General features: G+C 37.9%; 1 protein-coding gene across 4 annotated transcripts; it reads left to right on the top strand.

Annotated features, from left to right (window-relative positions):
* The first annotated feature begins 160 nt into the window (after nt 1–160).
* On the top strand, nt 161–27217 carry ikzf2 (IKAROS family zinc finger 2). 4 transcript variants are annotated; one of them, XM_052565540.1, is made up of 10 exons: nt 161–327; nt 415–495; nt 1901–2040; nt 5114–5162; nt 9739–9843; nt 15031–15225; nt 17139–17306; nt 21608–21745; nt 22398–22526; nt 23589–27217. In XM_052565540.1, exons 4-10 carry the CDS (start codon nt 5129–5131, stop codon nt 24314–24316), a joined length of 1497 nt encoding a protein of 498 aa, XP_052421500.1. In that variant the 5' UTR covers nt 161–327; nt 415–495; nt 1901–2040; nt 5114–5128; the 3' UTR covers nt 24317–27217. The 4 variants fall into 4 exon arrangements, with proteins under 4 accessions (XP_052421500.1, XP_052421499.1, XP_052421498.1 ...); XM_052565539.1 differs by having other exon boundaries at nt 1867–2040; XM_052565538.1 differs by lacking the exons at nt 161–327; nt 415–495 and having other exon boundaries at nt 1086–2040.
* The last annotated feature ends 639 nt before the right edge of the window (nt 27218–27856 follow it).

Here is a 27856-nt window from a genome sequence, read left to right as displayed (position 1 = left end):
AAAGGTGTGTATGTATTATAACACGCCACGGGGTTTGGAATAACAGGTTTAATCCCAGATTCTCGTATTTCCTTGTTAAATCTAAATAGTGGAGATCATACCAAACGCATTTTAAATGCACTGATAGAGCGTCTGTCTAATCGATCACCGAGTGGCACTGATCCGTTTCTCTGAGTCAGCCGGTCGCTGCTGTCCGTTCTGAAGATGGAGGAAGCAGGCGAAGGGAATCACTATTGCTGCGCGTCTATCGCACTGCAGCGGACACACAGTGTTTAGACGCTCTATATCCGATCAGATGGACGAGTGGCACCCCGTCCACTGATAAAGGTGAGCTAAAACCTCCCCTGCGAATGTCAAGGTTTTCCTTTCTTTGTTTAAAGGGTTTATGCGTCTGTGTATTCTGTGTTTTGACAGGTCCAGGACGCGTCCGGATCAGGGTGCGAATTATGAGGGAGTTTGACCCCACCTATTTAAGGGTTGAAGCCCTCAAAACAGGTTAAAAAAAAAAAAAAGTTGTGGGGTGTGTTTGTTCATTTTAAATGCAATTATACGTGCGTTTCTGCAGCATTTTGAAACATCGTTTCAGTAACCAAAAAGTTACATTACAAGTGCGTATGTTTCAAGTCAGAGTGCGCTTAATGTATGGCTCGCGAACAGAAATGAACCCGACCGCTAATTGAAGTAACCACAGCAACAGGTGATTTGTTTACGGTCCCGCGTAAAACTAATATTTCGTACAGTGTCCGGCGACTGTCAAAGTAGCCGATTCGTCGCTAAAAGTATGTGAATTGTTTAGAGTACATACATAGATACCTGGCCTAGATACAATAATAAGAGGGGAACGTCATGACCATTTTCCCGGTCGCAATTGTTGAGATTTCCAGTTTGAGTTTTAGCGCCTCTAGCGCACATACCTAGAGAGGCCTAATAGTAAACTAAATCTTAAAAAAGTTTTTTAATTATTTTATTTTCTCTCTCTACAATCTAAGTATCATATATATATATATATATATATATATATATATATATATATATATATATATATATATATATATATATATATTTATATTTGTGATTGGTAAATCTTTATTAACGTGAGTAATTCTGATAGTAGCCTAATAATTTTTGTTGGCGATCAAGTTGTTGCAATAGACTATAGTGCACTCTAATTTATAATCTAACTTTGTAGTTAACATAGACGTTTTAAAATGCCTTTTGAGAAAATAATTAGTTGCATACTTTTAAGACCCCCTCCCCATTTTTTTTAATAATTGACACCCCGAACCTCTTATAATTCGCGCTTTTATCAACATTTATGGCTCTTGTTTGTAAATAAAGGAATGATTCATTGCCGAATTTATTGCGCATTACGAGAAGTCATGACGCCTCTGTCGAGAGCAGCTTTTAAACTGATGAGAATTAGCCTTCTGTCGAAGTATGTGTCACATGAATACTGATACACTGCGCTGCACACGAAGCATATAGAAAACACGCACACAGTCATCACACAACCTTTGTCGGAGTGTCAGACAGGTGGAAATATTGGGCTCTAAGCCTGTTGTAGGCAGTTCCCATCATTTCCTTATTTATGGCTTAATTCCCTTGGAACCGGTGGATCCAGTTGAGTATTCGCCCTAGCCTGCCAGCGATTGACCCAGGTGTTTAACAGGCACAAGTTTCACTTCACTATGTCAAAGCAGTTTCAGATCAGAGGAAGAAATCTAATAGTTGGAGGGAAAGCGCTTAGACGCGTGTGAAATGGAAAAGCTGACGGGCTTGCTCGGCGTAAAGGAAGTCACCAAAACATACAAACCCAAGCTTGCTTCCTAACTTTTTTCTTCTTCTTTTTTTTCGTTTTGGTGCAAGATCGTCCCCTGTTTGTGACCAATATGAACTCCAGTTGAACATGACAGTCATCAGAGGACTTCATCATCACAGAGACTGAAAAGCCTCTGTCATTGGAAATAATCGATTGTTTTTACGCAAGGATTTCTTTGGACACTTATTTGCGTTTTCACAGGGGGGAGACCAAACAAAAAGGTAAACGTTTCATTTTTATTAATACGTAGAGTATTGTGGTTCAATTAAAGTCCGGAAAGACGTTTTTTTTTCTCTAGCTATAATGCTTATAGTCAATTACCTTTTTTGCCATTGTGTATTAATACTGCCACATAGCCAAGGTGACACATGCATATAACATTAATATCCGTTTATGGGTCAATGATGGGACGCTATTTTTTTCCCGCATCTAATAACTTCATGAGCACTTTTGGAGTATACATACTTTAAAATTAACGTGTTTTCATTGTCCTAATTAAATTTATTTTGATATATATTTTTTAATCTTTATTCCTGTGGGGCTCGAAGTCAAACATATTTAGATAGTTCGGAAACTGTGAAAATAACACATAAATTCAAAAGTGTCATTACTGTTCTTGAAATTTCTGGTGTCTTAGCTTGGTAGTCTTTTATTAGTATTTATTTATGTATTATTGTTAAAAATAAGTCAATTTTGAGACCATTAATAAAAACAAAAACAAAAAAAGTAATATTATTATTTCAAAAAGTCAGTGTGGCATAACCAACATGCAGGAAGCCATTTTGTTTTCATGCTACAACCATAAAACAGAGACCCCTGAAGACCCTCATGACTGTGCGATGATTTTTTTTTTTTTCTTCATATATTTTAAACTTTTTATGAATATATTTGGATTTGTTTGGGTCAAAAAGGTTAACCCTAAGAAAACGTCTCGATATTCCTCAGAAATTTTATATTTTCCTTATTTTGACTTGGAAGAATATAAGTTTAAGTTTTAAATGTTAGAAAGCATCAGTGAAAATAATGATACTGTAGAAAAGTATTTGAGAAGTTCTTACTTGATGGTTATACCACATGACAATTTTAGAGTCATAAAACTGAATTCTTCATAGAAAATAATATTTATTTCTTAATGTGTGAAACCAACATGAATCCAGAGAGAACATTTCAAAGAACAAAGTACATGTGGTTTGCATTCAATTTTTATGATTTTCGGACATCCTTATTCGTCATTGATCCATATTGCACATATGACTTCCATTAAATCTCAAAGGAGTTCAAATAGAATTGTATTTATTTTTTAAATAGGAAAGAGATATTTCTTGTATGTTGACTGTTCATATTGAGGAATTATTAGGGGCCGATAGTGTTATGCTGTAGTGCAGGATGAAGGCTGTGTGCCGTGATCATTGTGTATGCTGGGGCCCCTGGAGAAGCGCGGCGCCATACATTAAGGGCAACTTCACTCCTAATGCTTTGCATGACGTGCTGTTTGGATCTGCATTGAATTTGACGGCTAATTCATTCCTCTAATCTGGTTGTATTTCCATTTCTAGGAACTGTCATTTGTGTCTCGTTTATTCCAGAAACTTTGATCTGGCTCAGAGTATCCATGTGTACTTTTGTGTGATGTCAGATCATTCCTCGTGATTTCTGGAATTTTAGGAAAGATGGTTTTTTTGTGTATTATGCGATTCCTGACTTTATGAGGGCTAATTGGGTAGCAAAAAATTACTGATTTATCCGTTTTTTAATGTTATGTGTGCAAGTTACAGTTAATAATGCTTTTAAGACCGTGGAGTTCCACAGATCATTACGTAAGAGTGCAGGGCAGGGAAATTATTTTATTATTCTATTAATCAAACAGATGTTTTTTGTCTTGTGCATTTGCTTAGATTTTTTTTTTTTTATCATCTGCGATGTAATGAAGCACGACAGTGAATATGTTTACGTAATATTAAGCTTTTTAATTGGGCTACTTGATATTAACTTAATAGGTTTAGAAATATAATGCTTCAGCCAAATTTGTTTGTACAGATACTAATATCAGTGCTCTATGAACTAAACCATAATTAGTTGTTAAACATTTTAAAGTTGTTTAAAATAAAAAGAAATATCAAAGGTCTCTTTCCAAAACCTGACCCAGTGCTTGTAAATGCCCTACTCTCTGTCATAAGTGAGGTTCTGTAAAGACTATTTGGGTCTAGGTCAAGAGATTATATTTTTACACATGTACATGGAGCCATTTTTGCACTTTCTCGGTCTGAGCAAAACACAAGCAGCGTGCAGTAGATCTTATTTATAATACTGTCTTACTAAACGTCATGGAAATTCACATTTTATCTGTCATCACTAGTGAAAATAACATTCCTCCCAGTCCGTTCTAGAATATTAAACCAGTAAATGCTTGATGAATGCTGTGATCAGTTGTCATTGTAATATTTTAATTAACTTTTTTTTTTTTTGTAAATGATTATTTCATATGACTGTGCTCTAATATAAGCCTTAGATTTATTGTTTTAGTTTACTTCAATTAAAGCTGTGTAAGTTATGTTATATCATGGCGAAACATGTTTCCGTCCAGCAGTGAGGTTGGTTTGAAATGATTTGATGGACGATATGCATCAGATGAGGCATTACTGATTTTCGCAGCTCACTTGCTCTGTCCAAGCATTTCATTTTAGACTTATTTTTCAATAGAAGGACCTGAAACTCTGAAAACATGGCAATTTTCACACTTTGCGTGCATCTTTTTTTTTTTTTTTGCCTTACCAGGAAGTTGTCACTTCCCTAATACTTCACAAGACAATTTAGAAATGTTTTATATAAAATACATTAAACTTTTAGTTTGCATGGCACACAATAGACAGTAACAGACAGTTGAATTCAGTTCAGAAGAGCTCAAATTTGTAACAGAAAAGTGTAACATAGAGGAGTCGTACATGCGTGCATTTCTGCACAGCAGCTTGTTCGTGTTCCAGAGATACTGATTTGCTGATTTGGAAATTAAAAATTGACAAAAACTGTCGGCATTGAACACCTGGTGTTTGGACCTTGGTGTTGTATAATTTAAGAGGATTTTAAATGAGTAAAATCTAATTATTATATAATTTCATGGTCAGTCATTACGTTTTAAAATACCTTCTTGTTCTCTACACTGAATTTCACTAGACGTGAAAATATTCACTGTAATCATTTAAAGAAACCTGTGCCAGTATTGTTTGTCAAATGCACATTTTTATTTCAGTCATACAGAATCATTCATCTAATTTATAACTCATCTCCATTTTACAGTTCTGCCCCCTGAATATGGACATGGAGGCGTCGAATGGCTATATTGCAAGTAAGTAAGGTTGTATGCATATTGCCGCATAAAAGCATGTTGAAGCATTTTGAGGGGTTTTATGTTTGTCAGGTTCATTCAAAATGTATCTTTATGAATTATGTCTATTGCATGGATTTTGTTTTTTATTTGTTTATATGTTTCCTGAGTGTTGTTTACTGTGGAATTCTGTTATAGCCGAGACTTCTTATTGAAATAGAAATAGCACAGTATTTGTTTTACTGTAATCAATCAGAGCACATACAGACCTAAAATAGTCAAGCAGTTCCGCCATCACTGTGATTTTATCATGTCACCTGCTTCTCTCATGCTGGGTTTGTGTATAGCACACACTTCATTAGGTTTAGACTTTAGCGTATTGGTAATTGTCATTTTCCTCTGACTTCTGAAAATGAGCTTCATGTATTTGGATCGAGGTTTTTCAGGGAATGCTTTCGGGTTGGATAACCAGGTCATCTAAAAGCTTAACGTTTTGGCATTGTAGGCATAATTTGTTGCTTTATTTTGCATGTGTATTGATTTATTTTAGACACGCTATCTAAATCCAGCAGCACTGTGGGAGTTTTTCCGCGGCTATAAAAGCCAGTTCTGCTTTATGAATATGTACAGTAGTCAAGCACACGATCTGCACCTAAGATCCCGTTCAAAAGCGAACTCTTGGCTCCTCTTGAGATTTGTTATCTGGACAGAGCTTCAGTACCAGGTGCGCAGTGGTACCATAAAGCCCGTTAACTCCCCTGGCAGATTCTCTAAGATGGAACATGCTGATAAAACGTCCCTCATCGAAAAATTCTTGCAGGTGTCTTGGAAAATGAAAAGTTTACAGTTTAACTTGGTTCCGTGCACTTTTAAAGGCTTTTTTCCCTTTATGATTGAATGCCGATCCACACCTTGTTTTTGAATAGCATTATCTTTAACTCTTTAGAGTAAAAGATAACAAAATGCTAATGACTTTAAACTGTGTCCCAGAAACTTCTTCGAAACGATATTTTGCTATTTTCACATCATTTATTCCTTTCTTACTAAAACCACTTAGTGATAGTTTTCCAAATTTGGGAATACTTGAACAGCAGCTTGGTTTCTGTTCCCTAGAAAAAAGAGAGAGTCTTAAGTTTGTCCATCTCAGGTCACAGGCTAATACTTCAACCTTTTGTACAGTTAACATGCTATTGATATGCTAATAAGACCTTGTCCCCTTCAGCTTGTCCTTTTAAAGAAGAGCAGTTCAGTAGTGGCAGGTGGTGAGGAGTGTGAGTGGGAATGTGTTTTGTGTTTGATGTGGAAGGATGGTTTGGAGGTGTGTGGACGGACAGGATAAACCTGATCCACGCTCGAACTTTAGCATCTACGACATGCCACAACCAATCACTCTCTTTCCTGGGAGAAGCGATCCTGTTAAAGACTCAGTTTTTTTTTTGTCTAGTATCGGCAGTCTGGCACAGAACCTGCCTCCAAGCTCCACGCCCAGTACTGGAATAGAGCCGGCAGCAACCATGATGCACAAATCACTTCAATGTTCTATCAGCTATTGAGTTTAATGAGAACATTTGCATAGTAACCCAATCCTATGCATAACCAGCTCGATTTCAAACAGTTTCTGGGGAACTATGCAATGAGATTTAGCTTGTCTGTCTTCCTGCTGAACTTAAAGTCAACATTAAATCCAAATTAACCATATTTATATACATTATTTATCATATGATTCATGGGTATATATATATAATTTTTTTTTTATCCAGTTTCACTGTAAAATCATTATAGAAGTCACACGTGTTGTGTTTCACATTGACTTTAACCCGTGGGCCACTATTGAAAACACCCCCAATTATTTTCCTCATCGATCCACAAAAAAAAAAAAAAAAGCCTATGGAACAGCCCATTCTGTAGGTTGCTGTTTGATTGGTATACACACAGCCTCAGCGAATGAGTGAACCGGGATCTGATTCTGACTCAGCAGTGGCACAGGCCAGACCTGTAGTCACTCCAGTAGTCTCCAAAGGGCCTACGGATTTTCAGCATGCATCACTACACGGGGGAAGATGGTAGCCTTATTAATATAAACCGTATGCTGTAGGCCGTCATTACAAGAGAGCTCTCGGCCCATCAACAATCATATGTGTGGGAATGTCAGTGTGATTTGTAGAACAAATTAAACAAAGTGGAATCATTGTAAAACTGTGAAAACCACATATTAATGTGCGTCAGAGATTGTTCATCTGATAGCAGAGCCAAGCACAGACTGCAAGACTGGGAAGCTAGACACAAAAAAAAAATAAGTATAATATACAGTAAGACTTTATTATAAATAAATGAATACTTTTATTCAGCAAGGATGCGTTAAATTGATCAAAAGTGATCAAAAGTGAGTTATATTTCATATAAATTCTGTTCTTTTAAGCATTCTTTTTATCAGGGTTTCCACAAAAAAAAATTAGGCAGTACATACAGCTGTTTTCAACACTGATAATAATAATACATGTTTCTTAAGCAGCAAATCAGCATAGTAGAATGATTTCTGAAGGCTCATGTGACACTGAAGACTAGCATAATTATCTTTAATTGTAATGATATTTAGCAGTATTACTGTTTATACTATATTTTTGACTGAAGATACTGCACATACTACATACTGTAAATTCATCTAAAGTCAAGTTTTAAAGACAAGCCGTAAGTCTTTACACACACACACACACACACACACACACACACACACACATAGGGTAATAAACTTCAGTCAAGTATCATGCACTTGGCATTGGAAATGATGTTTATCATGGTCGGTTTAGATGTGGGATAAGAGAGCGGTTTCAGTCACTACTGTACAGTTTAGTTTATTCTCACAGATCTCTTTTCCTGAGAACCTTTCTCAGGCCGGGAGGCCATCAGACAGCGCTCTGTTATGGAAAATCCTCCCCTCGGCCGTCACTCAAATCGGAGTGGCTGCTTGTTTCCCGTTGCCAAGGGACTGCCGGTTACCTGAGATTTCCCTCAACCCTGGCAGCGTAACCAGAGACGGGCTTTGGGATTGTGTCATTGGCTGCGTCTCCCTGAGTTGCTCTCCCTGTCAGAATTACAGTGTCTGTCTGCCAGCATGACAGCACAGATATCTGTCACCCCCATTTACTGATCCATTTACTTTAATAACAAACAAAAACTTTTATAGGGCATGAAAGAAAAAATTGTTTGGGGATTGAGAAAGGACCTGTTGATTCACAAGAGCAACACAAGACAACGAATCATTAAAAATGTCATGATTACTGTTTTAAAGCCCTTTGGCAGACTGACTCTGCTACACAACAAACCTGTTTGAAGGAGGGACTGACTAGATTAAGTACATTGGCTAGAGATATAACAGCCAGCTTAACTGTGACATCCAAGGTACTTTCCAGTCATAAACGCGGAGTTCAAGGAATGATCTAAACCGCAATACCGCCCTTGGTGGCTGTGTGTGTATGCATAATGCAAGCGTTTAGAGCCGTCTAATGTCGTTGCCGTTGTATTGAGTGTTTGGCGCTGAAGGGGTCAGTGGGTAACGGGATCAGGGAGCAGGAATCGCTCCCCCTGAGTGGACGTGCTGAAGCCGTATTATTTCCCAAAGCCGGTGTGTGGCGGGTGCGGAGTGATGAGGACATCCAATCTGAATCTTAAGGATGTGGCTGAAAGCTTAACAAGTTCTCCTCACATGAGATGATGGCACACCGTGTCTGTAAACTGAAGTGTTGAGCTGGTCACTGACCCTAGAGAAATTTCAGCTCCGGTAACAGAGACGGGTGCTATTAAAAGCAGTTAGTGTATACAGTACCTGAAAACCACTGGATACTGTATGTTGCTCTCCTTTACCAAGTTATCAACGAGTATTATGAAGGATCATGATATACATAAATGAATGTGTATTATTTATTTCATTTAAACAGACCACAGCTTACCTGGAAATCATTGTTAATCTAGTAACTGTTAAATTATATAAATATTGTATATGCATTATTACATTAAGTCAGTATTTGTTACATTTTAGGTGGTATATTTGAGGTGTATAATAGAGTAAATAAAGAGTGTTAAGAAGCAGACTGCAGTAAGAAGTAGATTTAAACAGAACATCATTTAACTTCATCATTATTTTAGATGATATAGTACCAGATGTGTAAAAAAATAACATTATCTCATGAGTGATATACAGTATACAGTGACTAGTTGAACATGTGTTACACTTCACATCTGTTGCTATGTTGTGTTGAACACTGTATTAACCAATCAGCATCTCCAGAACTGTAATAGAGTTTTGAACAGTACATACATTGCTGTAAAAAGTATAATAACCAGTATTCGGTACAAAGATTTACAGTTGAAAGTGTATTTGAGTAATAGATGACGGTAAGAAATAAATCTAGCCGAGTTTTTGTTGCCTTTATTCAGTTTCTTCTTTGACTGATTTTCTCGGAGTGCAGTAGTTATGAAAGGTATTCCTTGAACTGTCTGCTTGTATAGATCTGAGTTCAGAGCTTCATTTAGCCACAATAGCTGGGCTGCCTGGAGCAAGGCGATGTCCTCATTGCACTTGTTTCTGTCTGTCTCCTAGGTAACGGCGACTGCTCTCCCAGGAAGGAGAACTCGAAAATGCTGGTGGACCTGTCGACCAGCACACCCAATGGCCAACGTTCCCAAAGTCCTGATTCCCCTGCTGGTAAGTAGGCCCGTCTACTAACAAGTCCACTCCCAGCAATACCTGTTCTCATTTGACTTTTTTTAGATGTGCTGCATTGATTAGATTATCTTAAAGTGATAGTTCACCCAAAATAATGTTTCTATTATCATGTAGCCTACTTGCCCTCATGCACTGCAGACAAAAGCATTACCTTAAGGTACAAAAGCAAAAAGGTATTGTTTAAATTTAAGGTAGTATGTACCATTTGTGGCATTTGTACCTTAGGGTACCACCCCAGCGACAGCTTTGTAGCTTTTTGAGTTATTCCGAACCTTTATGACTTTCTTTCTTTTCCTGTAATACAACATCTCATTACTGGAGCTTTTTAAGCTTAAAAAGGGATGCAAAATTTCATAAATGTAGGCCATATGACTGTATCGAAAGTCTTCCAAATCATATAATATCTTTAAGTGAGGAAAAGCATACAATTTCAGTCATTATTCAATGAAAACATCTCTCACAAGGCGACCTAAAGCAGAAGTAACAAACTCTGTTTTACAAGTGAATCATTCTTTTGACTCAGATTCTTAAATGAATAATTGTTTTGAATGATTTTTTCAGTTTAATCAACTCAGTGACACATCGATCCTTTTGCAGCAGCTGTCATGTTAACAACTTACTAAGAAAGAAAGATTGTCAGTAAATGCTGAATTGATCTGTTTTTACAAAGCTTTCATATAGCTTCAGAACATACATTTGAGATAGAGCACACAATATTTGCTTTTACATCCTTTTTTATAGCTTGAAATAAGAGAGCAAATGCTGACAGAATTGTCATTTTTGGCTAACTATCCCTTTAGCCTTAGAAAAAATGTACAGTATGTCACTTTCTATTGCAAAAGATCTGAAAAAGGAGAAATGAGTGAGCATCAGCTCGCAAGGGACAGAGGAAGGACCTTTATCTTGCAGTCTAAAAAATAGAAGTTGCAGCTTGATCTACGATATGATGGGATAGGCCCAGTCTGTGACATGTCCCTTCCTCAAAATCAACTGCAATACGATGGAGGGCTTGTCAGCATGAGCTTGCATATTGAGAAAAGGGAAGCGCTCGCCACTGAAAGATGGAGGTGCAGACCATGATCCCAGATGGAGATTGTTCTTCTTGATAATTTAATGGTCATGTTGCACAGGACGTTGAGAAACATGTTACTGGGTAAAGAGAAGTCTAATCTACACATTTGGTTTAGTTAACCCCATGCTTGCACTCGGACGCAGAGGGATGCGCAGATTCAACTATATCTCAATTCAACTCAACTCAGCAAAACTTTATTTATATAGCAAGATTGTTGACCAAGATGCTGTACAATCAATCAAATATCAGAAACATTAAGACCTAGGACAACATAAATTACAGTACAGAACAGAGCTAACATCGCACAATTATCTAAAGTTAAAAGCCAGAGAAAAAAGATGGGTTTTGAGTTTGGCTGTAAACTTATTCAGTGTAGATGCATTTCAAATAGAAACTTGTAGGCTGTTCCAGAGTTTTGAAGCAGCAAAAGCAAAGACTTGGTCACCTCTTGATTTCAATGGTTTCGCTTTTGCTAAGACTCTGAGATGTAAAAAAAAAAATTAAAAAAATGGTTTTGACTACTGTACTTATCAAAATAGTCCCCCAAATTATTCAATACGGATTTAACACCGGAAGACAAATGATTAAAGCCAGGGGAGCTAGAAAATTCTGATGATTCATAAACTATAATCTCAGTTTTGCCTTCATTAAGGTGAATAAAATATATGGACATCCGGGCCTTAACATCAGCTAGACAGGCCAGCAGAGCATCCAAACACTTGTTATTAGATTCCAGGGGCAGATAGATTAGGGTATCAACTGCATAAAAATGGAAGGAGACACCGTGTTTCCTAAAAATTTACCACAGGAGAGGCATGTACAAAGAGAACAAGATTGGAGCGAGAATAGAGCCTTGAGGGACACCGCACACAAGGGGAGTTGTATCTTAAGTAAATTCACCAACAATAACAGAGAACCTTATATTTTAAATAGGATTGAAACCATTTGAGAGCATTACCCTGAATGCCCACCGGGTGCACCAAAGGAGAAATCAAAACAGAGTGTTCAATTGTATCAAATTCCGCCTTCAGATCTAACAGCACTAACACAGACGATCTGGCAACATCAAGAGTGTGTAAAATATCAATTAAACTTTAACCAGTGCTGTTTCTGTAGAATGGTTTTTCTAAAACCCTGATCAGAACACTTAAAAAATATTATTATTAAACAGAAAGCTCTGTAGTTATATATTCCATATATTTTCTCATAAAATAGAGATTTGAGACTGGCCTAAAATTAGTCAGCACTGTCAGATCTAAATAAGGCTTTTTTAAGAAGTGGATGTACAGTAGCGTGCTTCATGTCATCTGGAACCATTGCCATTTCAAGGCAACTGTTCATAATCTTAAGAACAGTAGGCCCAAACACCTCAAAAATATGTTTTAGAAAATCAAGGAGGAAGAATGTCATAGGAAGATCCAGAGGGTTTAAGCTGGTTTACAGTATCTTGTAGAGCAGGCAGAGTTATAGGCTCAAACTGACTCAAGGTGCTGGTGAAGAGTGGAGGAACAGAGGGATCTTGACAAGGAAAGGGAATATCTAGCCTAATATGCCTTATCTTGTCCACAAAAAAATTAGGGATTTGTCACACATAGTCAGAGACTCTATACAGACATTATTTAAAGCCTTTTGCCAGAAGAACTTTCTGCAAAGGTGAAATTTTAATAGAAAGAGACTCGACACATTATTTATGCATCTGACTATGTCGGTTTACCCTGCTTTTGTCATGTGAGCCTGTTAGACGCTGGCTCGGGTGTATATATCCTCAGCACTGAGTGCGTTTTGTTCTCATTCATCTTCTTTGATCAGTTGATGATGAGAATGCTAAAGGATTCTGTATGTTGTCCCGGCAACCATTTCAAGTTCACTCAGCTGCAGCCATCATAGACACTCCATAACGTGTATGCAGGAGCTGTTTTCTGAGGTCAGTAATTGACAGAATGGACACAGAAATTTAAAAAAAACATACGTCTCGTCACATTAAGGTAACGGCGTTCGATTGTGATGTGTTGACAGGATTGCACTGCATTTGCTGTGGGTATAGAGCAAGTTTTTCTTTTGTGCACCGAGGCTTGCCGCTGTTATTGCGAGTCATACGTGTTTTTTTGAAAGTGAAGATCTCTTGTGCAATATTAGGCAAGTACGCTTGCAATGCTTCGTTGGAAGTGCCAGCGGGTGAAGTGAGGGTTATCATTGTGGCACTGCTACACAGCACTTATCTTTCAAAAGCTATGTGAACCTGCATGTTATTGTGTGTAAATAGTTTCTAAACTGAGAGATTCAGACAGATGCTTGATATATCTGACAGTAATTTTATTCCGTGTATAGCTTAACTTATTTTATTATTATATATAGAATTTTCTAAACTGATTCAAATGGGATGGGGGTCTTTTTATTTGGCAACAGGGTGAGAATGTGTATTGGATGAGGGCTTTTCAGAATATGTTGGAAAATGTGCCATTTAAAAAAAAAATGTTTTAATTACCATTTTTTTATATATACCAATTATACCTAAATATTTTTTGAGTAATTAAGATTTACCTGTTATAATTAACATATATAGTTTGGATTAATTCAGATTTTTGAAATAAGTCTTTTATGCACACCAAGGCTGCATTTATTTGATCAAAAGTGCAGTAAAACTGTAATATTGTGATTTTTTTTTATAATTTAAATAAACTGTTTTCCTTTTTAATATATATTCCTTATAATTTCTTCCTTATATTTCTTTATTTATTATGTGATGGTAAAGATACATTTTCAGCAGCCATTACTCCAATCTTTAGCATCACATGTTCCTTCAGAAATCATAATATAATATAATATAATATAATATAATATAAAATAATATAATATAATATAATATAATATAATATAATATAATATAATATAATATAATATAATATAATATAATATAATATAATATAATAAATGGATGAATAATGGAGTTTACCTCACACTCGGACTTTCCTTATTGATTTTTTTTTTTTTCTACATTCAATAAGTTAAGAACTTGAGTCACTGGCTGTTAGAACTACAAGTTGACAAAAAAAGGAGAAAATCCATAATGAGGTTGCACTAGGGAGCACATCGACAAATTTAGCCTTACTTACAGCATTCAAAAGTCAGTATAATCAGAAGAAGTGTAAAACTATGGGTAAAATGCCTTTGTAATTTTTACCAAGATTGCTTGAGGAAAAAAATGCTGTTCTGACAGATCACAAAGAATGTTTGCGAAAACACACATTTACCTCCTCAGGGAAAACTAGTCCCATCCGAATAGTGTTTATGAGTGAGATTTCTCTGTTATGAGTGTCTGCGAAGATTGGGAGCTGCTGACCTTTTTTTAGGGGGATCAGAGAGATTTCAGTCATACTCAGATTGTGACTCAAATCTAGTGAAGCACTTCGCCCGAGGGACAACACTCACACGGATGGGAAAGATGAAGGTGACTCAAAGCTTAGTCTCAGGCTCTCGCCCAGAGATTAAACTCACAGTAAAAATTACAAACAGGTTTGTCAGGATGGCGTAGAAAGCTGCCTGCTCTTTTTCCACCTGTCGTGAAACCTGGAGAGTGTGCGTGGTTGAGACGGAAAACTTGAGGGCCGGGCTGTCGCGTGTTTACGTGTCGCTATGTGTTTATACGTCCCTTTGCATGTCTATTTTTGTCACGCTCTGTGTGTCTGCACGTGTGGGGGTGGCCTCCCTGGAGGTGCTCGACAGCCTGCACGCTGCGATAAATGGAGAGGCCCGCTCAGTCCAGACCAAAGCGCTGGCCCACCTCCTCTACACCGTCTCCCACTGTCAGTCATGTAGAACTCCACCTGCCCACTGTTTGTCTCGCTACACTAGAGACTACAGCTGCGTCTTCTTCTTTTTTTGTCATCCTGATGCTGTTATTGTGTTCGAGGACAGATTTCTTGGTCACTGTGCTGTCATAGTAACCAGTGATTTCAAATGAGTCGCAATTCACACTTCAGTTCTTGATCATGTGTATGGAAACTACTGTAGCTCATGAAGTGGGCGATGAAGTCTGACTTTTGTGTTTTGTAGTGTGTGAAGACTCGTTTAAAAGCTTGACTGTTTTCTTACAGCACGCACAATCAAACAAGAGGAAGGTACTGAGGAGGAGACGGAGAGAAGGCCGGATGAGGCAGGACACAGCGGTGAAGAAGGCTCTGGATTGGAGGAGCCCATGATTGACAGCCCAAATAACTTACAAGATGCTGGGCCAGGAGCAGAAGTGCAGAATGAGACAGGGATAAGACTGCCAAATGGTAAATATAATGGTAAATATATGTATAATAAACTTTTTTTCCCCAGATATGTACATGCATACACACACACGTTTGATTTTGTGAAAAGTGGGGACATCCCATAGGCGTAATGGTTTTTATAATGTAGAAACTGTATATTCTATAGCCCTTCACCAACCCTACCCCTAACCCTAACCCTCACAGGAAACTTTGTGCACTTTTACTTTCTCAAAAAAACCTCAACTCTGTATGATTTATAAGCGTTTTGAAAAATGGGGACATGGGTTATGTCCTCATAAGTCACCCTTTCTTTGTAATACCTGTGTCATACCCATGTCATTATACAAAGTTGTGTCCTGATATGTCACAAAACATGCCCACACACACACACACACACACACATATATATATATATATATATATATAAAGCCTGGACATGGGAAATTAAATTGAATATATTTCTTCTAGGTTTGCTCTCATCTAAACATTTCTTCAGCTAAGTATTGGCATTTGTGAGAACTTGAGCAACTCAACATACATTATCATACTCATAAATGACAGAAAAGTTAAGGAAAAGTCATAGAATCAATCAAATGTGTGGTAACCCTAAGTAACATGAAAGTTGAAAAGAAAATATATCTTTGTTCATATTTATAAAAGATAAATATATTTGTATTTTATAAAAGAAAAATGTATGCAAATGTAAGGCACCATAATCGAACAATTCTAAATGCAAACGATTTGCCTAAATTTATTGTGACACTTCTCAAGTAAGTTTCGACAGAACTCATTTCACTGACTTCCCATTAAAATAGCAAAACCCTTTCGTGACCAAGGCTTGTCACTCATGCGTTCTTCCTTTTTCAGTGTTAAAAGGGTGTGGAGCGGGTAGCTGTTCTGTAAGAAGACAATAGTTAAGACTAGGAGTTATTCTCAGGGAAAACATCCCAGGAATCCTCCACAACCTGTTCCCAAGCCCAGGGCTGACGTTGATACTGCCAGACAGCACGCTAACAGTACATGGTCATATTTCACTGAGAAAACGTTTAACTAATTAAGCCACAGCAACATCCCAACGCTCAACTTGGGGTTAGAGAAACCGATGATGGAAATTTCTGTGTCCGTCAGATGAATGTTTTAGAGTCACAGGCTATATTTAGAGCAGGTGCTCACACAGCAGGTCTAATGCATGAGTAATCCAATTAATTCAACATAATTAGATTCATAATCAACAAAACCTAAAAATTGCATCTGATAGATTTCGAATAGTTATCCTAGTGCTCATCTGGTGGCAGTGGCAATGATGGAGTTCACATGATACATTTACGCAATACTATTTTTTTTAACATCAGCTATGTATTTGTATTTAAAATGTATTTGAAAAATGTACGGCAGGCTACATTTATTTGATCAAAAATACAGCGAAAACAATCATTTTGTGAAATATTATTACGCTTTAACACGTTTTCTGTGTTAATATATTTAATATTTATTCCTGTGAGGTCAAAGCTGAATTTTCAGCAGTCATTGCTCAAGTATTTAGTTTCACATAATCCTTCAGACATCAAAATATACCTATTTGATGCTCCAGAAAATTCTTATTGTTTCAAAAGAGCAGAAATAGGAATATAAAATGGAAAATAAAAAAAAAGTGGCTTTACAGTCATGTTTGATCTATGTTACATACATCATTGTACATTGTACTGTATTTTTTCCACTGAAGTTTATATCAGAGGCACTTTCGAAAAGTCTTAATATTGCTTCATTTTATATTTTTATATTCAGTGTTTCGTCCAACCTCGAGTGGAAACAGCAGTCCCTTCATGTGCTGTGTGGTGAACTGTCTATATAAAGGCAGCTACACTGAAAACACTGCAGTATTTATATGGTTTTTAACATTAGCATGTGTCTCTTGTTCGTGACTCTGTTCGTCCTCTGTCCATCAGGTGACCGGCCGTTCCAGTGTAACCAGTGTGGGGTTTCATTCACTCAAAAGGGCAACCTACTGAGGCACGTCAAACTCCACACGGGAGAGAAGCCCTTCAAATGCCCGTTCTGCAGCTACGCTTGCCGCCGCCGCGACGCCCTGACCGGACATCTGCGCACACACTCAGGTCAGGCTCTCACAACGCTATGCAGTTGCTATTAGAAGACACATCTATGGGGGGTAGTGCGGTATTAATGTGTGTCGTAGCCTACAAAATGATTGTGGTTCTGTGACCACAGCTGACATGCTCTGGAAAAACTGAGCAGAGCTGTTCTGTCCTGAGGGACGTGTTTAGAGAAGCCTAGCAAACACTGCGGTTAGGCCACCTAGGACATGCTGCTGTGTTGCCTGCAAGTCTTGCACTCCACCAAAGGAAATGCTCTCTGTCAACCAAAGGGAAGTGTCGCTTTGGTGAAGCATCACTCTCTAACCCACTTTCATATCAGCCCACCATCAGTTGTCTAGTCCTCATCGTTGAAGATCCGGGTCATATGATACCACTCAGGGACGGCTTGGTTAAAATGCACAGGGAGAGCAGGAGCGACCTATCACTCTCATCGTGTTTTGCTGCCTTTCTTTGTCTTTTGTCATTTCCTGTTTTGCAGCTCTAATTACAACGCTGGGATAGCGCCGTTTTTAGGCCAGGCAGCTGAAGTCTGTGGTGTCCTGTTTTTGTGGGCAGAATTTATGAAATAATTCTTAAGCTACATTCTGGTTTCACATATTCGCTGATGGTCGCGCGGTTTTTCTTAGGGCTGATGACCACCATGTGCTTTTGTTCACACAATTGACTGAATTTCTGTTTCTCATGACGCTGTATTAAAAACCGTTTGATTTGAAATATTTGAAACTAGCCCTTTGATCTTCAATTGTATATTAAACACACTCCTTTTGTTAAGACTTTCAAATATTTTTGTTTCATTTATTAAAAATACAGTCAAAAATTGGAAATATATTTTACAATTCACAATATCCGTAGTAAAATATAATTTATTAATGTGATGGCAAAGCTGAATTTTCAGCAGCCATTACCCCAGTCTTCAGTTTCACGTTAACATTTTACAATTAGCTGATTTTGGTAGTTTGTAACACTAGAAATGTCACTTTTGATCTATTTAATTTGTCATTACGGAAATGTTTTTTAATAAATATGAATACAGTTCACAAACTGAACACAAACTTTTTAATGGTAAATTGTACCTATGCATGAATTTCTTTACAAAACATTTAAATGTTAAACTTTTTTGATCACTAAGTGCTTCCATTCGTCTTATTTCACAGCTTTGATGACTTTACTGTTATTTGATCGTAGTCACGATACAGAATGAGTAGGTGTATCCAGCCTAGTAGTATAGATTCTCTATAATTTAATAACTAACTATGCAAAATTTGTGGTGTGTGTGTGTGTTGTGGTCTATCATATTGATATCAAATGTCAGTGCAAGAACTTTACCACCAAAGCCTACGCACCAAACTACCTCAGTATATAAACGTTTGTGGCCAATGAGAGTCATTAACTCATTTGCACAAAGTTTTCTAAAGGCATTGTAAGGAGATGCCACAATAAAGCTTTGTTCTACCACAGTGTGAGACGTGTAGTTGTTGCTGGAGTCATTTTAAGGAGTAACCCAAGCAACAACATTGCCCAGGGCGGTCCCACCCTTTTTGCCACAAGTCCATCCCTTCTCCTCGATGACCCGTCCGCCTTCCCGCCAGCAACCTCAGTTGGAGCGGAATGCGAGTGACTTAGCAGGTCTGACGGCTTCTTGTGCAACGGGCGCAACATGAAAGGCCCTGTCCTCTCTGGCCCTTGGCAACAGAAGGATTGGTGGCAAACAGCCTAGGATAATTAAGAGGGAGTAAAAACGTGCAAAGCATTGGCTATCTGATCATTGATCAATGGCTGTCGCTGGAATCCATATGCATGCACGCAGACCACAAACGTGCAATAAAAGATGAAACTGAAACAGCATATGTTGCACCACAGTTTTAGGCGTGTGTCATAATGTTGGTGAGTTTGCATTGGATTGCTTTGGCTGTTTTTTGGCAGCTTAGTAAAATAAGAAACGTGAGGTGAGTGGCCCAACGTTTGATTCATGGAGAGGATGTTTTAAGCGGGGTGCGTGTTTAACTACCAGTTGAGTAAATCGAGCACTTTTGCTGATGCTCTACAATTGATAGGCATTTACTTGAAATGAAATGTCATCCTCATCTCACTGTTTCCTGTTTTCAACCCGAATGGATGCGGTTTAGAGGGCTTTAATGCAGCACTATGTGCATGAATTTGCATTTGAATAAGTGCTTAGACAGGGATTTTTTTTTTTTTTTCTGATTCGTCCATACTTTGCTACAGGAACTCATAGGGTTTTGAACAGCTGCTATTAATCGATGATACGGTTTCTTTCGCTCCGTATGAGTTTGCATCTTTCTCTTGGTCGCTTATTAATGTGAATGCCTGTCCTAGACTTTGCCGTTTGCAGGTGTTTTTGACAGTTCATTGAACCAAACAATTCAGTTCTCTTTTTTTCTCCATTTATAGTGTAGATTTGACGGTGTGGATGCACTATATCCTACGTATGTCTGATCCAAGCCATTTCTCATGTGCTGTCATGCACACACCTACATTTTTAAACCCTCGGGTTTATTAGAAATATTGAAAGTGTGACAAAAAATGTCACTTTCAGAGCTGTCTCATCAGGTGAAACTGTTTCCAATATAGTCACCCACTGACATATAAAGACCCCAAAACTATTGACGTATAGATGTCTGCCCTAGATCCCTTGATTACCTGGCATTCACACAATGAAGGAATTTAGTCATTCTCCACAGTTGATGGTATGAAAGTTCACATGAATGCCAAATAAACATGTATATTTATATTTTTATATGTATATTTATTTCATTCCAATATTATATATTATAATATTATAAACTGTTAATAATTTATGAATAAAATGTATTATATTAATTTTGGTAAATAATATTATATACTGTTATTGTAAAACAATATATAAATACAGTGTGGGTCATTTATATATAAAACATTATATATATATATATATAAACATTGTATTTTTATTTTATAATATTTAAAAAAATCATAATATTTCAAATATATTTATTTAATATGAATATAATATTTAAAAAGCATAATATTTTTCTTTCTGAATAATATATACACACACACACACACACACACACACACACACACATATATATATATATATATATATATATATATATATATATATATATATATATATATATATATATATATATATATATACCATAAAAAATGTTGACCAACTGAATTGGAGATTTCAGAGATCTAATGTATGAAACATTGTCTTCCAGGTGAAGCAAAGGTATTTTTTCTGTTGCTGTAATCCATCCTTTCCCACAGAAGTGACAGGGCCTCTGTTGTTTGACATGCGTTTTACATGCGAAAGGTCACTTCACAGCATCTCAGTCAGTTGCTGTCTCACTTTCACTGTTTGCTTCAGACTGAAAGCACTACAGTGCTTTGAAGAGGGTTACCGAAAAGTGTAGGGGGTATTTTTACAATTGGCACACTTTACAGGTAGTCCCACAGGCTTGCTAGTAACAGGTGTGAATTTTCATTATTTTCTCACGTGCAGCAAGAGACTAGCTAACTGCGTTCATATGACTCACTTCTCTAGGCTGTTTTGTTTCACTGCCGCGTTCTTTATGAATAATTCTGAAAGTCCCTTTTACCAGAGGATTGACCACAGAGCTGAAAGCAGCCCCTGTCTCAAATTCAATTAGGTTTTTAGCTGACATAACAGAACAGTGCAGACGTAATGGTGGGCTATGTTCCGATTTGATACCGATGAGTGAAAACTTGACAGATAAATGAATGACTCAAACTATTGATGAATGAAGCTCGGAATGAATCAAAGAAGAATCGTTCCATTAGCTACTGGAAAACTCACATCTGTTTCTGGAGGCTAAGCATCGTCCTCCTCCTACTCTTCTCTACCCACGACGGAAGGACAAGATGCTTGTTCCTTTTGTATCTTTCTTTGGGAGGTTCTGTCCCGCATTATCGCCCTTGCACTGACCTAATCTTAGTGGAACTGACTGTGAATCACTTCACACCTTATCCGGCTGAGGAGAAACACTCACTCCATTTCTGTTTATTGTTCAAAGAGACTTTCCAAGTCATCACTCGCGGTGCCAATCACAGATCGATGACGATAAAACAACATCAAATACTACTACTATAGTACATAATTCTATGGAGCAACCCACCCCCTCCGTGTTGTAGTGGTTGCATCATCACAAAAATCTGGCTGTGCCCACTTTCTCGCTTACTCAGTTGGAGACCGAAACTCAATTGTGTGAGCGGTCTGAATGAGTTATTTTACATCTTAATACTTATTTTGCTACTCTTTGATGTCTTTTTAGTGGGCAAACCACACAAGTGTAACTACTGTGGGCGGAGCTACAAGCAGCGCACGTCATTGGAGGAGCACAAAGAACGGTGTCATAATTACTTGCAGAGCGTCGGCATGGACTCTGCCTCCAATCCTGGCCCGTATCCAGGTGAGTAGCTCATGACTTCATTGAGAATCTAAGATGACATATTTCCACCCCATTGATATAGTGTAATGCTGACTTATTGTGAAAACCTTGTTCCACAACGATGTTCCACAAGCTGGCCTGTTTCTTGGAAACAAAATAATAGTAATTACTAACATAGAATTGCTACACGTAACATGTGTGGGGTACTTTTTGTTTACACCAAGTGGTCAAGGTTTTGCTGGTTAGCATGGTTAGCCCCTGTGTTATCTAGTGTTATTTTGAAATCGTTACGGTGTTGCATGACACAACGGTGTTCCACAAGCTAGTATGTTTCTTGGAAACAAAATAAATATGAATTACTAACATCTAATGGCTGCTTTAAACCTTTCTGGGGTACATTTTGTTGACACCAAGGGGTTTTGCTGGTTAGCATGGTTAGCCTCTACTGGTAGTTTGGTCCGAACCACACCATCTGACAGCAAGAACATTTTTCTCTATTTAAACTCACTCAGACTAATTATTCTAGGTAAAATCAGCGTAGTCTTGACAGTTGCTGAGAATTTGCGGCTCAAAACAACATGGCCGCACAACATGGGAATGATAACGAATAGTTTTCTCCAGGTATTATGGACCACCTTTGTTGATATGCTGAATCATTTGATCATTTTCCCAGGGGAGGTACCAAAGGAGCAGAGGCAGCTGGAGGCTGCTGGGATGGTGGCTTTCGACCGGCCTCCTGTAATTGAAAGACTGCAGGGGAATGTGGGTAAACGGAAGAGCACCACGCCACAGAAGTTTGTGGGTAAGAGTCACCTCAGCAGTAAATGTGGTTGAATCTACTGTATGCAACATACTGATCTTCAAAGTTCTAGCAGTGCTAACAAACACAGGCAGGTCACATGGTGCAAAAACCTTTTTCAACCTCAAACATAAAGTCCTGGTATGTGCATAATGCAAAATGGACGTGCTGTCTGCGTTGTTATAAATCGGGTAACGGCACGTTCACGGCTGATTATTACTTTTCATTGCTTTATTGTAATTTCATAGATTACTTCGACAATAATCATTAAAGATGTACACAAAAAAAAGAGTACCTTCTACTTTTTGTAGGAGCAACAGTAACTGTGTCAGGCAAATAGGGCTGTGTTTTGTGAATTAGGCATAAGATATAATAGGTCTAGTTCAGAAAATATTATAAATAAAGATGATGGCTTATTTAAATACAGGACATCACTATTTCAGAGCATTTAGCACCTGGTTAAATTGGATTTCCACTGGTTGGGGAGTAACAAAACAGCAGGTTTTGGAGCTGAAATACCACATGCAACCGTTTAGTGAATGCTGAGTTTCCACATGAAGGAACAGAGAGCAGAACTACATTTCAAAAAATAAAGAGAGTTAATTTGTCATGGAACATTTCTTAAAAGAGATCAAATATATGCACAGTAGCACAACTTTATCAGATACATTAAACATTATTGGAAATTAAACTCATTACATGCGTTGTAATGACAATATCTGCGGAAATCAAACTAAGTATTAAAGTGAAAGAGAGAGAGAGAGAGAAAAAGTTTGAGTAGGAGTTGTTTTTTTTTTCTTTTTGTGGTTTTTGCACACCTGTATCTTTGCCATTGCTTTTACTGACTACGCCAGAGCAGTTTACCGCATCCATATTATGCAGGGGTTAAATTTTCTCACTTCGGTCTCCAAACGGGGCTTTCCGTCATTAATGCAACAAAACCTACTAACAGTACTTTAAATGAACTTTTTACAGTAAATTGCGAGGTTAGTCTATTTTTTGATCAGAATGGAAAGTACTTTGGGGGCTGTTCTTAATGTATCTTTTATTGCATTGTCTGTTAAGGTGAGAAAATGGTGCGCTATGCATACCCCGAGCTGAGCTATGAGATGGGCCCTAAGTATGAGAAGGAAGCTGAGGTAATGCATGCCCAATTGATGGACCACTCCATTACCAATGCCATCAACTACTTGGGCGCCGATTCCTTGAGGTCTGTGGTCCATCACCCATCCCTCTCCATGGCCGAAGTGCTTCCTATGGTGAACCCGCTTTTCCATCCGATGTACCCTCTTGGGCCCCGCATGGACCGTCCCAGCAGTCGTGAGCCTCCGTCTCTGCCCCACCCGAATCAAGAGTTCCCGCACCCAACCAATGGCGCAATCTCCTTGGTCAGGCCCAAGAATCCTCAATCGGCCCGAGATGGGTCCCCGTGCAACAGCGGACAGGATTCAGCCGATTCGGCACGAAGCAGCCCCCGGGACAAGCTTGTCGGGGCCGGGCCCAGGACGAGATCCAGCCCGGGGTTTGCCCGGGCAGAGGAAGGCAGGGCGATTGATGCCGCCCGAATCGCCGCCAGGGACGCCGTCCGCGTCTTCGGTCGCGAAGGCCACGAGCTGAGGGTGTTCCAGTGTGAACACTGCCGCATCCTGTTCCTGGACCACGTCATGTACACCATCCACATGGGCTGCCATGGTTACAGAGACCCGCTCGAGTGCAACATATGCGGCCACTGCAGCAAAGATCGCTACGAGTTCTCCTCGCACATCGTCCGTGGAGAACACACCTTTCGTTAAGAATCCAACGCACTCTTGCAGTCAGTTTACTGCCGAAGCATTACGTGAGCACCAATCGGCAGATATATGAAGGTTTGGGTCCAATAGAAAGTTTTCATGTTGGAGCTGTTTGAAGATTTTTGTTCTGGGTGAGGGGATGAGTGTGTTTATGTTGTGAAAGTTTTTCGTTTTAAAGTTCTTTTCCATTTTTTTTCACCCACACACAGTTTATTGTTGCATATGTACTGAACCTTCCAACAGAGCAGCTATGTGTTATCTAAAGTTGTGAAGTTCTTTCTCTTTTTTTTGTAATCTGTATTACCTCGATGCATGCCGTCATTCTGTCTATGGACCTTGATCATATCACAGGTAAACCGAGCAACCAGAGGACCACTGCAGAACTAAACCGCTTAATTTTGCATACAAAAAAAAGACTTTAATTCAGAGCTTCTTGCTGCTGTGGCTTCTCAGTGCCTTGCTAATGTTTCGAACAGCACGATTTTGCCTCTTATGGAGTGTTTTGTAACTTTTTAGCGTCTTTTTTGATTACTCGCTCCCTTTCGATGAAGTTCCGGGGATTATGAGCTGAAGCTTCAGTACTCGTGCTAATGTCCTCATGTCGGTGCTATTCTAGTTTCACAAAAGCAGTCCTGCAGGGTGGCACAAATCTTTCAGACACATTTTAATGAAGTGATGATGACAATCCCCATCGTGTCTTGTAGATTTTAACGGGAGACTTTTGCCATGCTAAGGACAGATGAGTTTTCCACGCTGTATCTTGCTTCTGTTGCACACTTACTATCATCTCTTGCATTCTTATGCACTTCGCTGAAAACAGCACTGCATCATGCCTTGATAAACCTGTTTTTGCACTAATAGCTTGAGGCCTTGGGCAAAAATATGCTATTTCCATTCTATTGATAAAGCGAACAAAGGTCAGTGTGTAGTTTTAGCTAGTATATTGTCATCTGTGATTCAACAGGGAACAAGTCTGCTCCTATATTAACATGTTTTAACAGCAGGGTTGCCATGATTTGGATTGAAATCTGTGAATTTCATTCAGCCTTCGGACCAAATGCCTCATTATTAATGCCTCATTAAATCCAGCTTCTCTGACTGTCTTCAGTGTTAACTCAGAAATGTTTAGATTTTTTTTTTTGGCCCACACATGGACCTACAGTATGTGTTTTATGTTCAACTTTCTAAGAGCTATGATCTGAAATATGCACGTGCATGCACTGCATATGCATTTTTAGTTAGACTCTGTTAAGCTAATGCATTTTATAATTTAAGTGATAATCATGCAGAATGACAATTGACTAAATAAAATCAGCCTGGTAACAGAGCAAGGCAGATCTTTATAATAAAACAACAACTTTTATAGATGTTAAACGATTGCCATCAAAGATTTCATCACTAACCCGAACTGCACAAGAGCTGTAAAAGATAAAATGCGGTTTATTAATCAGACAATGTTTCGCCCCCTGAACAATTTTCCCATACTTGATGCAGAGACTTTTTTCAAATTGTTTTCAGTGCATTAAAATCTGTTATATGTAGACCGATTTGAATGTTCACGTAGCCGTTCATTCTCCATTCCTGTTTCTCTTCCCTTCTTTCTTTATTTCTTTACTCAATGCTGATGGATATTTACATCGAGCATTCTGTAGCACAACCATAAATCCAGCTTTAATCAATGGATACAGCTTAAAGTGTACAACCGCAGCCTGCACGACGTTCAGAACCTCCCTTGCACATTTGTTGGGCTTTTATGTCGACGCTAAAAAGAGCCTTACATCACTATCAGACTTTGTTGTACCTATTGTTTTTTAAAGCTTTGCTTTTGCCTTTTCTGCTTTATAGAAAAACTCCAAAAAACTGTGAATATGCCCTTTAAACGTTATGAGGAAAAGGACTTAAAAGGCACAACAGCACTGATAGAAATGCATTCATATTGTTTGAACACATCATTTTATTGTTCGTTAAAATATAGCTTTGCCTCTTACACTTCCAAAATATGTCACAAATCTCACACACATACCGCCTGCAACATTTTGAAGAATTTTATTTGTTTATTGTGAAGCATGAATACCTTTATGCATTTTTTTTTTCTTTTTTTCGATTGGTGTCACATGCAGGCATGATATTGAATGTGCTCCACAATTCCAGGGCATTTTATAGAATTATTATCAATGCTTATTGTATTTTTTTTTTCTTTCCAAAAAAGGAACAAGGTGAAGGAAACATTGATGTAAGACTATGTTTACAACCCGAATGAACAAGAGCACATGAACAAAACCTGTTCTTACGACGAGTCCACACTTTTGGGAGTGGAGAGTACTTGAAATTACAAGAAAGGCACTCTAGAGTCAGGTTTCACTTTTTACGTTAAAGTGTATGGGACTGCTATTTTCTCATCTGTGTAAATATATATTTTTTTGTGTGATAAAAGGTGTTTTTTTTAACTGTTCTTATTCACTGTGGACCTTACAAACAGTAAGACAAGGGTTTGCAGTGTATTTTTATATAAGTGAATAAATGTATGAATCATATACAGTATATTTTGGTAAACATGTTGAAAGGGGGTTATCTTTTGCTGTGTGTCGGTTCGCTTTTTGGGGTTTTCTCAGGTACAGTGTTGTCAAAAATCTTCTTACAAGGCTTTTGTATGGAACTGTTGGAGAGATTTGAATAAATATTGAATTGTTTAGTTCTATTTGACTTGAAATCCAAAGTCAAATATCCAAATAAATATATATTTTAAAGATATAAATCTTATAAGCAAGACCAAGGTTTACTGTTGTAAAACTGTTTCTAAGGTTGACTTTTGTAACCTTGGCATCTTTAAGGAAAGTGTGTGTCGTTCTATGTTCGTTTTTTAAAGCATGGGCTTTTCTGCATTAAATACTGTCATCATATGAACCTGTTGCTGTCTGTTCCGCTCTTTTCCTTCTTATTTTCACACAGAACTGTTTTCACATGGTTGTGTGGTGTTTATATTGTTGCTTGTTTGAATCTCTCGATCTTGTACTGAGAATAGATACGTGGTCATATAGAATGAGGCCCCCTTTTTTTTGAAGGACTTGTGGTTTTAGTCAAAGGCCATCTCTTTTCTTTCCACTGCCCCTCTCTGGTTTGTAAATATGCTCAGCAGGCTGAGAAAGCGTATGTCGAAGTAAAACCAACAAACACGTGCAGTGTTAGAGAAAAAAAAAAAAACAGCAAGAGATTGATAATGCTGTTACTGATAAAGACAGCAGTTATTATCTTAATTCGTATTAATAATCTTAAAAGCAATATACGCTACCAATAAAAGGTTTGGGGTCAGTAGAGATCTTAAAGGGTGCATAAAACCGATTAAAAAAATATATAAAAGATCTCATTTTCAAATAGCATACGTTTCTTCAGCACCAAATCAGCATATTAGAATGATTTATGATATAATCTCTATTATGTGACACTGAAGCCTGCAGTAGTTCAAATTTGGCAGCCCCAAACTTCGAACTCCATAATGTACAATAAATACAATAAATAATATATAACTACAGATCAATTAGAAAT

Source organism: Carassius gibelio, chromosome B9 (genome assembly GCF_023724105.1).
Source record: "Carassius gibelio isolate Cgi1373 ecotype wild population from Czech Republic chromosome B9, carGib1.2-hapl.c, whole genome shotgun sequence".
NCBI lineage: Eukaryota > Metazoa > Chordata > Actinopteri > Cypriniformes > Cyprinidae > Carassius > Carassius gibelio.
The sequence above is the reverse complement of the archived record's forward strand: the minus strand, read 5'-3'. Positions and strand labels throughout refer to the sequence as shown.